Source organism: Lepidochelys kempii, chromosome 4, assembly GCF_965140285.1.
Source record: "Lepidochelys kempii isolate rLepKem1 chromosome 4, rLepKem1.hap1, whole genome shotgun sequence".
Classification (NCBI taxonomy): domain Eukaryota; kingdom Metazoa; phylum Chordata; order Testudines; family Cheloniidae; genus Lepidochelys; species Lepidochelys kempii.
In genome coordinates this window covers 30,026,774-30,039,304 of record NC_136383.1, presented here as the reverse complement: position 1 = coordinate 30,039,304, position 12,531 = coordinate 30,026,774, and the positions used below count along the sequence as shown (strand labels likewise).

General features: G+C 39.9%; 2 protein-coding genes across 22 annotated transcripts in view; one reads left to right on the top strand and one right to left on the bottom strand.

Moving 5' to 3' along the window:
* NPNT (nephronectin) overlaps nt 1-12,531 on the bottom strand; it is a 91,566-nt gene that overhangs the window by 8,089 nt on the left and 70,946 nt on the right. For all 5 annotated transcript variants that reach the window (XM_073340840.2, XM_073340841.2, XM_073340842.2 and 2 more), the window contains 2 exons: nt 2,640-2,735; nt 2,190-2,288 (listed from right to left, as the gene is read on the bottom strand). In XM_073340840.2, the coding sequence (XP_073196941.1) occupies nt 2,190-2,288; nt 2,640-2,735 (195 nt within the window). The remainder of the gene's footprint in view (nt 1-2,189; nt 2,289-2,639; nt 2,736-12,531) is intronic.
* The window catches only part of TBCK (TBC1 domain containing kinase), a 280,573-nt gene that overhangs the window by 243,599 nt on the left and 24,443 nt on the right, over nt 1-12,531 (top strand). Inside the window, exon 38 of one of the 17 annotated variants that reach the window (XR_012158509.2) lies at nt 10,805-11,000. The exons of the other annotated variants lie outside the window; for them this stretch is intronic. The gene's annotated coding sequence lies outside the window, so the exon portion shown is untranslated. Of the gene's footprint in view, nt 1-10,804; nt 11,001-12,531 lie in introns of those variants that run through there. 17 annotated transcript variants of the gene reach the window in all.

Sequence of the window (12,531 nt, the reverse complement as noted above, 5' to 3'; positions counted from 1 at the left end):
TGGGATTGTTTAGTCTGCAGAAGAGAAGAATGCTGGGGGGGGATTTGATAGTTACTTTCAACTACCTGAAAGGGGGTTCTAAAGAGGATGGATCTAGACTGTGGTAGCAGATGACAGAACGAGGAGTAATGGTCTCAAGTTGCAGTGGGGTAGGTTTAGGTTGGATATTAGGAAAAACTTTTTCACTAGGAAGGTGGTGGAATCTCCTTCCTTAGATATTTTTAAGGTCAGGCTTGACAAAGCCCTGGCTGGGATGATTTAGTTGGGGATTGGTCCTGCTTTGAGCAGGGGGTTAGACTAGATGACCTCCTGACATTCTATGATAATTAACTTCATAGAGTGTGTGTGTGTAGACCTTCACCTGTTTTCTACATACAAGGTAAACCTGAAGAAATAGCATAGCACCTTTAAAATGCAGCTTTTGACAAACCACTTTAAAAAAACAACTAAATATCAGGGCTTTTGAAAGCCAACAAACAATTGGCCAGTTGCAAGAATAAATCTGTGAAATAACTGGGGTTTTGTTTGGTTGGTTTTAACAGTTTATAAGTAGCAGCAGTGTATGTGTATGAAGCTGGGGAACATAGAATGTAACTGGTAAAAAAAAATATATATATATATATAAGAGTTCTAGCCAGCTAGCCAAGTGATATTTTTTAAACTGATGCTTTTCAAAACAACCCTTGAGTAAACAAAATTCATGCACTTTATAATCAAAAACTCATTGTAGGCCACACTTTGTTCGAGGACACAAGCATCTTAAACCTTATCTGTATGTCATGCTAAATTATGTCTTTTCGGAGCCACATGAGAAAGGAGTAGTGCTTAGGGGCACCATATAAAGTGTCTGGAAGGCATAATACCCATACAAGCCTGGAGGGGAAGTGTGGAGATCATGCTCCTTGCTACACCTGTTGAACAGTTTTAATCAGTACTGCCCCCAGTGCAGCCACCCTTCAAGGATGATGGCCCTGGCCTGACTCCATCAGATGAGGATGCCTCTATTGTAGTGCTGGAGGAAAGGACTTCCTGCACCCTCCCACCCACACTGAGGCTATGATTTAACTCATAGTATTTTACAACTGGGGAATGCATTTCTTTTCAGTGTCTACAATCCAATCACAAGGCATTCTGTCTATGATGTAATCCCATAGGGTCTAATGGAGAGCTAAAGGAGTGTGTTTAATCTCCATCCCTTTGGTGAGAGGGCTGAAGGGGAAGGCATGTTCAGGACTGTATGTTTAAAACAGAATTTCACCGTATAGCTCTCAATACTATGTGGAGACAGATTTGGTGGCAAAAATTGACTAGCTTCCAGCCTTGTTTTTTTGTCTAAACTCACTGTATTCTTTTTGTAAAGAGAGCAGATTTTCTGAGGTGTGTCAGTATGCCGTGGTTCACTGCCCTGAGTGAATACCAATTGGGATCCAGAAAGAGCCTGTGATTTGTGACATGGTTCATTAGTGCCCTTTTTTGTTCCATTCAGCTCAATATTCCAAGGTCCCTTTTTGCTACCCAAGATGTACGCTGCAGATTTTGAAAAATCATATATAGTAAAAATCTACCCTCCTTCCCTTTTTACTAAAACAGTTTTCTTGTGTACATACTTTTGTAATATTTTATACTGGATTTCTGTAAACTTTGCTCTGACTTGAGAATGTTAAGGTAGAAACAGAGCTTTGTACAGTAGAGCCAAAATTATTTCCAGCTTTGCCCACAATTTTAGTATTACCATACAAATAATTATGGTGGAATGGCAATTTTAAAAATATCTCCTCATACCTTCGAACTATAAATTTTACTTCAAATAGGATAAAATAAATTGGGCCACATTCTAAGTTCTATTCTTTCCTCCTTAATTGAATAGGGAAAACACTTTACTGTTCCTTCATAAACATTCCTATTTAAAGGATACAGGCTAACAAAGAGCCAGCTCCCCAGTTGAAATATGTTGGTGTAGTTCCATTAAATTTTGGTAGCAGCCTCCCCCCCCTACATTTAATGTGAGCAGGAGCAGGTCCTAAAACCATTGAGTTGTAGGCCATTTCTTAAACTACTGTAAATTAGCAAAGTTTTGAGAATTTCCTTCTGCTCAGATTAAATGTAATGGGAGCTCTGTCACCAACTTCAAAGGGAGCAAGCTTGGGTTCTTAAACTAAAACAGGTGTGACTAGACAAAGTTATTCTACCTGATGGATCTCTAAATGGTTCCCAGTGCAAATCATCATCTTTATCTTTGATCCATCCACACAGACCACTATCAAAGTTACAGCTGTGCACCAGGATACCTGCAAAAAACAGACCAGAAAGACACATCATAACAGTTCTTGATCCTTAGGGCTGGTGGACGACTGACCCACTTTTTGACTGGATAGAATTTACAAGCCTTACAAAAAATAAAGTGCAATATATTGAGCCATGCAAAAAGAAGCTCCAGCAATATTAACAAGTACTAGGCAAATAACAGTATCACTTAAGATACTATTTAGAGCACAAACCTGTGTTAATAAAATCCATGTTTGTAAAAAGAATGAGACCAATTAGTTGACGGGACAAAGTTAAAACACAGATGGTATAAAAACAGCTGATATGCAGGTATCCTGCAAAACTCTATCCTGAATAGAAAACTTGATAAGTACCTGGATCATCGTTCGCTTCATCCTCATCCGCACTAATCCCTCTTTCAATTTCAAATATTTCAAATAGATTATTGCTCACTCCAGGCTGTCGTGGTACTGTAAGAGAAAGTAATTTTTAAGGAAATGAATGAGGTAGATAAAAGTAGTCAATGACCTACTTCCTTATCTTTTATTAAAGGCAGAGAGAAAGCCTCAGGCTTAGGCTCTTCTTGATGAATTCATTATATTTAATTACATTTCACATGAAGATTCATAAACTTCCCGCCTCAGTGATTTATGCTGGAACATTTATCTGAGCTCTGTAAAAGGTGATTCAAAAAAATTCTGTCCTTAAAATAGGATTTTCTCTGCAAATACATTTTCAAATAAATAAAACAATCAAATGTACTCTCTGCTAAAGCATCATCAGCACCAAGTCAGCGTCTCAAAGGTTCTGGATCCAACTTTCACTGATGGTAAGAGGAGTCTGATGTCACACATGTGAGAATCTGCAATAATACCCCATGCACCTGACTAGCATTTAGAAACACACAATTAGACATTGAACCATCTCACTACAAAAGATTAGAATAAAATTTGACAATCCCTAAATGATGAAGATCAGGATTATATTTTGGAATAGGTGATACGGTTTACAATACTGCTGCCTGAGGATCAAACAGTAATCTGAAGAGATAATTGAGCATGCAAAAGAGAAAATGTGAAGTCAGATGTATTTCAGTTGAGTAAGTCTACCAAAAAATCCAGGCTTCTGCCTCTGTGCTTTTTGTCCTCCTTTGCACTATTGGTTAAATTTATTCTATGCAAAAACCTAGTTTAATGTAGCAAAATAATAGAGCCAGGTCTTCTATTTACCAGAATTTCACTTAATACACATGCTGAGTACTGCTCAAGAATGGGACATTGAGGAACACTGGACAAATAAGTAACATAGCAACTTGCTCCCAGTCCCTCTCCCCCACTGCTGCTGCCTGTGGAACTGAATGATGTGCAATCTGGCAAAAGGGAGGAGAGGAGGCTAAGGAGGTGCTCTGGGACTGGGTGATGGGTGGCTAAGGAGGTAGCTCCTCCCACCCATCACCCAGTCGCCGAGGACCTCCTTAGCCTCCTCTCCTCCCTTTCCCAAGGCTGCATATCATTCAGTTCCAATGCAGGAGACGTGGCATTTCCAAAGGACGATGTCACAACCTCTTGATTTGGTGCTTCCCAACCCTGAGAGCTAAGTACCATGTGCACCTGGGAGGAGGAGGAGGGAAGAAGGATTAACCCCCAACTAGGAGCATCAGAACCCCTCTGAACACTGACCCCAATACCACTGCCTTGCTTTGTGATCTTGGACAAGTCACTTATCCTCTCCACATTTTATTTTGCCTACCCAATAAGGATGTTGCAAGGCCTCACTAAAGAATATTAAGTGCCAGACTAAATTCTTTGGGGGTGGGGACTGCCTATTCTGTGTTTGTACAGTACCTGTCATGGGGCACTGGTCTCTGCTCTACTACAATACAAATTATAATCACAGGCCTCCCAAGTGCCACACATTTCTCTTTAATGTGCCATTTGCCTCCGTTTTCTCAAACACTGCAAGGCAGCATGAGCCAAATGTCTCCAGGTCTCATCCTCAGGCACAAGGGAGAGAGAAGGGGCGGGATAGGCAGGCAGCCTTCCTGCTTAAGGACTTCCAGCACAACTGGAGCAGGAGAGAGAGTGCAGCTCCAGCCTGCACACCTGGCAAGACACACACAATGGTCAGGTAACAGATGTCACTACAGTGTGAATCGTAGGAACTCGGGATATCCGTTCCTGCATCACCCTTGTGTCTCATTTTATGCACATCTCAACCCCTGCCATACTCTTTGCCTTCACTACACCCTTGTCCTATCTCCTCCAGTTACCTGACTCTCCACTGCTCTAGAGCCAAATGCCTCATTGACTTCCCCTCTTCCCCCGGCATGAAGGACTCAAAAATGGCGAGAGGTATTTTTCTGAAACTTTCCAAAAAAATATCTGGGCAGAGAGCATTGATAATTTCAGCCATAAAGAGATGTGTGTGAGAAAGTTAGGAGCAGTTAAAAAGGGGGAATTTAGAATGGAAGCTGGAATTCAACCATAAACATAGCTGTCGCTATAATACAGGCTCTGTGCCCCAGTTGCTGCGCTCAGCTGTGTAACAACTACACAGAAAGGAAATAATGCCTTTGCCCATGAGGGATTCTTTGACTATGAAACTTGTAAAAGACAGGACTCCTTGAAATTAAAAAGGCCCTGGAGGGATTCATATTTGCAGAATATAGAATGGCTGCAATGACTGTTACTTACTTACACTGCCACTTAAATACACTGACCTTGAAATTCCAGACAGTTCCAGGGACCCTTATTATACTAAAGGTTCTCAGTGCTGCCTTGACTCAAGATATTCTGTAGCATTCTTCTAACCACATCTGTGTGCCAAATTTAGGTCTCCAGATACAGTACACAAATGTTGTGTCTGAAGGACAGCTGTAAGCTGTAGCTAACTAGATTATTGCACTCGTTACAGCTGAATTGAAAATTCCTCTTCCAGCCACACATATAGCACATCATTGATGACAGTAGCAATGCATTTCAGACTTGTCCTCAGATATTAAAGCTCCCTGTGGTGCTTAGAATATTTATGGTTTTATTTAATTATTCATGCCATCAAAACATAAAATAAGAACAAGATGCATGCTCGCAATTCAGTTTTAAAATAACTTCTAAACTGTACCAATAGGCTTTTTAGATGACTGAAAATAAAGATAAATTTAGGTGATTTAAGATTCTGACCAGAAATTAATATGGTTATTTCTATTAAATCACACCCAAACTGAGGAAGAAAACACTTTTTATCCAGAGTCTTTTTTGCACTGGAAGCAATGTGTAAATAACACTGTTGAATGTGTACTCTAACCTGTCAAATCCAGGGAACTGGAAAACACTCAGTAATATAAACAGAATCTTAAATCAGGATCAAATAGTTTTTATAATATATGATTACAACTTTTGGAATTTGAACAAAATAACCAGGTAATGATAAGAGCTTGACCAAACACAAATACGTCCTTTAACGGTAACAAATTACATGTTATGAATAAGATATTTTTAATCCTTGTATGCAACATTCATGTATGTTAATAATCAAGCAAGCTCCGCACGCACCAGGACCCACGAACTCAAAGGGGCACTAGACCCTGCCATAAAAAGAGACATAAAACCTGCAGACATATCTCCACGATTACGATGATCGATCACAACACATGGGTTCTACACATACCGATCACAGGTGATATACCTCATCTAGTGCAATAAATGGCCCAGTAACAATTGTGTGGGTGAAATGAGACAATCACTACACTCTTGCATGAACTCTCACAGAAAAATAAAAGACAAAAACACCATATCACTTGTGGACAAATACTTTTCACAAAACAATCACACCATATCTGACCTCTCAGTCCTCATCTTCAAAGGAAACCTGCACAACACCTTCAAAAGACAGCCCTGGGAGTGTAAATTCATAATTTTGTTATACACTAAAAATCATGAACTCAATAAAGACACTAGATTTATGTCTCATTACAAATTCCTAGAACCCACTAACCCACCTTTCTTTTGTGACTGCAGAGGTGTCAGCTGCCCACTTCACCTTGAATGGTCACTTGCAACATGTTAACTCCTTATGCTAATCAATCTGTTCCACCTTGTATTTAGCTGTGACACTCTGAGTACCTTTCCCAGGTCTAAAGAAGAGCTCTGTGTAAGCACTAAAGCTTGTCTCTCTCACCAACAGAAGTTGGTCCAATAAAAGATATTACCTCACCCACCTTGTCTATTAATCAAACAAAAGGTTAAAAAAAATTCTGCAGTACACTGGATATTTTCCTTTATATTTCGGTCATCTTTAAGAACAAGTTATTTTTCTTATTATTTTCTTCCATTGTAAATTCTTTAGCATTAGGAATGTGTCTGTCCATTTGTAAAGTAATGTAGGTCATGTTCTTATACTCTCACTCATGCTGAACAGCACCTCCTTCACAAACAGTCCCAATGACTTCAGTGTGACCGTTTGCAGAGCAGAGTATTAGAATTTGGCCTTTTCATCTATAGCGCAATACATCATTTTTAATAATAGTTTTCGCTATTTTGTTTTTAACATCTGTTTTGCTTATACATTAATTTTCTTTAGCTTTAACATTAGAAAAAAGCCCATATAAAAGCTCTACATACCCTGAAAATAGTTAATATTTATGCTATTGCGCGGTTAGTGTAAGTCTAATATACAAATGGAGATAATCATTAACCTCAGCAAGCCAACAAACCAAAATGGAAAAGCTCCAGAAAAGACTCTGAGCCCCTGTTGTAAACAAAGACCTACTCCTTCCCCAAAACCCTATCCAACAAATGGCATTTGCAGCATGCCCATGTTATTGAGTACAGGCTATTTCAGACCAAAGAGGGGAGCAAGTTTCAGAGTCCTGGGGCCCTCACTGAGAATACCCTGCTCTTCTTTTATAATGAGGGTGATCCAGCTTGAACTCCTCTTCCTACTGGAGCTATGGCAGTAGGACACCGGGAAAGAGATGGTCTCTCAGATAGGCAAGTTTAGCAGTAATGCCTACACAAAAGGTTTAAGATCCATTTCAGTTAGGTGCTTAAGCACCTGCCTAACTTGAAGCATGTGACTAGTGTGATGGATTTTTGTTGAATCAGGGACTTATCAATTGGCAGTAAAATTCCCATTAAGGATTTTTAAGAATTTGTATTAAAAAATTCTAATCGCTACACAGAGCATTACAATCAGAAGTGAATCAGTTTGAAAGATACCACAGAAGTGTTTTTAAATGAAATAAAACAGAATAAGTAACTATCAAAGAGGGAGTCTGCTGAAAGTCCAGTGACAAAGTAGTATAGAACTAGAGTTGGATGAATAGTGAAAAATAAATTTTCAAGAAAATGCAATTGAATAAAAACTGCAAATTTGCTTTGGCAGCCAGAGATCCATTTTATGTGCTATTCAGACTCAGGAGCTGGGGCCTGTCTTGGAAGTTCATTGGGCTTCACACCAGTGGATGGAGCAGCACTGACATCTTATAAGAGAAATTTTCCATGAGCGTTTCCATATGAGGAGAGATTAAAAAAGACTGGGACTTTTCAGCTTGAAAAAGAGCTGACTAAGGGGGAATATAATAGAGGTCAATAAATTATGAATGGTGTGGAGCAAGTGAATAAAGAAGTATATTTACCCCATTACATACACATGAAACAGGGGTCACACAATGAATTAATAGGCAGCAGGTTTAAAACAGCCATAAGGAGGTACTTCACGAAGTGCACAGTAAACTTGTAGAACTATTACCAGGGGGATGTTGTGAAGGCCAAAGGTATAACTGGGTTCAAAAAAAGAGTTAGATAAATTCATGCAGAATAGGTCCATCAATGGCTATTAGTCAAGATGGTCAGGGACACAACCCCAGCCTCTGATTGCCAAAAGCTGAGAGTGGACGACAGAGGATGGATCACTCAATACATTGCTCTGTTCTGTTCACTCCCTCTGAAGCATCTGGCGTCGGCCACTGTCAGAAGACAGGATATTGGACTCAATGTATGATTTTGTCTGACCCAATATGTTCTTATCACCATCTTTCCTCTGCTAGCCAGAATCCAAGGGCAACTGAATGGCCCTGTAATTTCCCTCTTCTTTCCTAGCACTCTATAAAGGGATGTATAGTGGGGAGGGATTTGAGAATACAAGCACATTGCCTACAAACTTCTAGATCTTATGCACCTGCTGATTGTTGGTTACAATTGCAATGGGTCAGTTCAGGGAAACTCTCTTTTCAGATACATTTATTATCTTGTTCCCATTCACTTCCCTGAGCTTGCCCCATCAGCCAATATGATGCAGTGTCACTTCATCCCATGCTATCAGTACCCAGGACCAGTATTGGTGAACTCCCTGTCCTATTTTGATAAACTGTAACCATTTAACATAACAAAGTTCACCCTGTTAGCATTATCTTTTGCAGCTTTTCTTCCACACATTGTAACCCCTCCTCCCCCTACCTCAGGGCAGCAGTTTAGGGAGACTGGCCAGCAGTCCATGGCAGTAAGACTCTGCAATAGCCATGTTCCCATGGGAGGGAATGGAGAGTATTTTCTGATGTCCCTGAGTTATGCAGGTGCCCTGAGAGCTGTAGGACATTCTGGCAGATCTTTGTGCCTTCCAAGGTTAGGAGAGTCATGCCCACTGCCTGCTACATGGAGACCCTTATCATTTTGCCCACCCCACTTGCAGAATGAATTGCAGGAAATCTCACATGTGAGATGATAGTTTCCTGACCCTAACACAGGTTTTCTAGCTTTACAGGGCAAAGTGGTCCCCAAGTCACTAAATGAAATTCCACTTCCAGTCCCTGTTTACCATATAGACATGAACATTCATGTATAGCAAATTTAATAGAACTATGTATAATTTAGGGCCCCAGATAAAGATTTCTCCAAAACTTCTTCCAAAAGATCCCTTCTAATGTTAATTTCACGACCTTGAGAATGCTTTAAAAATGCTTTTCAGTGCTGCACTCTAATGAAAGGAATGTGCATTCATATCCAGCAAACAAGGGAGCTACCATACAAGACACAGGAATCTTAACATGGTCCATGTGTACTCTTCTTTCCTAAGACCGCTACGTATGCTGAGTGGAGATCCTGGGAGAAAGAATTTGCCACAATTATTTCTTGTCAGCTTTCCAAACCTTTCGTGTGTACTTTACTTAGCATATCAGTGTAGTTTTCACTTTACTTCAACTGTTAGATAAGATTGTTAAATATAAACTTGACTTCTTCTTAGAAGATTCCATGAACTATATACACTGAATGGTATTTCTCAAGGAGGCTGTGTAGTAGAAGTACATAGTTGGGTGAGCCAATACACTAATTTTACAGCATTCCTCAAGTTATTGAGTAAAGTTCTTCATAAAGGGATGGGAAGAGAGGGGAGATATTTTTTTACCAGATACATAAGACTGATTCTCACGCTGCCTTTTAATCTTGAAAAAGTCTTGTTACTTCTCTAATCTGTTCACCAATGGCTAAATTTGGGAAGCTGAGGTATGGTGAGTATATTTTGGGGTTATTCATGATTATGGCCACCTCAGTTTTTTGGCAATTTCAATAACAAAAAAGAAATTGAGAACTGAAGCACAGCTTCATATCGTTATTAATAATACTAAAATAATAAAATATAATGCAGTTTAAACATAGCTGATTCCATACTGGAGCAATTATGCATGCAATTCCCATTTGCCAATAAATGTAATTGAGAAATAGATATGAAAGTTCCATACTTAAAGCAAATTAAATGTGGTTAAACTCTTAATTCAAAAAATTAAAAAATAAAAAGAGGAACAGTTACGAGGTCTCCAGTGCTCACATATATTAGAAATAGCTAAAAGAAAGCTAAACAGTCAGGGGCTAGATCATGGCCCTCGGTCCCTGAACCACTTTGACAGCACTTTCCTATTTTGCTCCAAGCAGGAGAGGAGATTGGTGTGTCTGGGGTTGAGGCAGGAGGGGGGAGAGGGGAAGGGGCAGAGGTCAGACTGGAGGAGATGTACATCATCTTACCCCACCACAAGCCACCCTACCTGCCCATGGTGTGTAACCTAAAATTCTGCAACCTGAGGCCACATTAACTTTCGCTTAGGGAACGCCCCCTGCTAAGCAAAACTCTTTACGGAGGGTTTCCAGTGGCAGCTGCTGGTAGTCATAACTGGCAGTGCAGCTGTATTGCATATTAGCAAGCATCTGGGGGACAGAGAGTCTCTTCGTGGACAGCTTTGTGCTTCTGGCAGATTTCTTGAGAGCCTGGAAGGTCTGCAGGCTTTTGGGTGGAGAGGAACATGATGATTTTGGGAAAACTCTTGCAGTCTCTCCCATTCTTGTGTACCATTGTACGTAGGAGAGGGCAACATGGCCCTAATTCAAGTAGAGCCCAATTCTGTATTCTTCAGGCAGGTATAATGTCCACTAACTTCTTTAACCTAACTCTTGTTACTTATATTGACGTGCACTTTGAACAATTCTACGTTTATACAAGACAAGACATGTCCTGTTAAATCTCTTCAAAAATTGAACTGCTTTTCTTTCAGCAAACAGATCTAGAAGATGAACAATGGCTATACAATCAGTATGAGTCACAGATAGACCATCATAAACAGCAAGCACAAGCTTGAAAGAATCGGGTGTGAACAGAAAATTGCATGGAAGAATTTTGGAAGTATGTGATTTACCCATTATGTAAAGGATTCAGGCCCTATGACTCAGCTCCAGATGCCACATAACAATAAAACATCTATTTTCATAAAAAACATAAAGCCAAACTCATTTTTAAAAGGTATCAGAATAATTGGGCCAAACTAATCCAAATAATGTAACTCCACTGACATCAGTGGCTGAGGGTCTACATTCATTACCTTTAGCACTGTCTCATTTAAATAGATTAAAGGATTACATAACCATACTTGCTGCACCTTCTAAGGCCTTTTCAGTCTTAAGAAGAGGGCCCCAAAAATTCATTAATATAAAACAAGCTTTTTTATAAAAATGGGAATTGAATATCCAAATCTTTTAGGTGGCTTTGAAAATCTCAACCTTAAAAACTAATAAAGTCTGTTCATTAAGAGCCTTATCCAAAGTCCATTTTAGTCAACGGAAAGATGCCTACATACTTCAGTGGGCTCTGGATCAGATCCTAAATAGCTGAATATTAACCCCGTGCTACATTCCAGCAAGTTTTCATTCACGCTGTGTCAATATCAGGAAAAGATTAACCTTGCTGCCAGATGCCATTGCCTCATCTGACAAAGTGGTTCAGAAGACAAGAATAGCAAGTTCATGAACAAAACCCAAACTACTGTCTTGTTTTGTTTCTGACGGTGAGATAGTCCTTTTTTTAGTCCTGTAGTAAATACTGGTAAATGAGTAAAATACCAAAGTAATCTAAAACCTTTCCAAAAAACGACCACATTATCTAAATATCAGTCTAACCTACACCAGTCGGTGATCTCTGTCATCATTTAGGAGACTAATGAAAATTACAGTGGTCCAAATGACCGTGCTAAGCAACGGATTCAGGGACATTTTGCTAGGGATATTTCAGAGAATTTCACCTCATATATGGGGCAGGAAGCCAGAGAAGCAGAGACATGGCTGAGAATAGATTTAGGAAAAATAAATGAAGGGAAAAAAAAGAAAACAACCTGAAATGTATGTTTGTTTTCTACAAGAATATTACCAGGCACATTGTCTTTGCTGATCTGATCAGTAATATGCTGAGGCACCATGAATTCATTGCTGGATATAGTCGAATGGTGCTGAGGCATCACTCTCCTTCACTGTGTGCCCCATATCCTGCCACCTACTGAAGCCCCTTCCTCCCATCCAAGTATAATATACCAAAAACGTCACCCACCTTTTGGTGGTGGTCAGCTGAGCTCCCAGAAAGGACCATCATTTGCAACATTAAGCTATCATTCAGCTGCAGCACTAACTGTTGGAAACAAGGAGATATTATACTGAAGAAGTTACTTCCTCAAGCCCTTTAGGTAGTGCATGCACAGCTAGAAAGCCAACTCACAATCTCCCTCGATCAGCAATGGCTACCCACCCCAGGGAATAAACCAGCCTGAAGGTCCAAATTTAAAAGCTGCTATCAGACAAAGACAGAACAGGATTGAACAATTGGACAATATGCCCAGTACTGCCCCCTAGCCTGTGCCATAAAGCACCACATCTCCCTGTTTCCCATTTTTTATGACTGCCCCACTGCAGTATTATTGTGAGCCCTCAGCCATGTACTGAGGAGGAACTAGTCTAA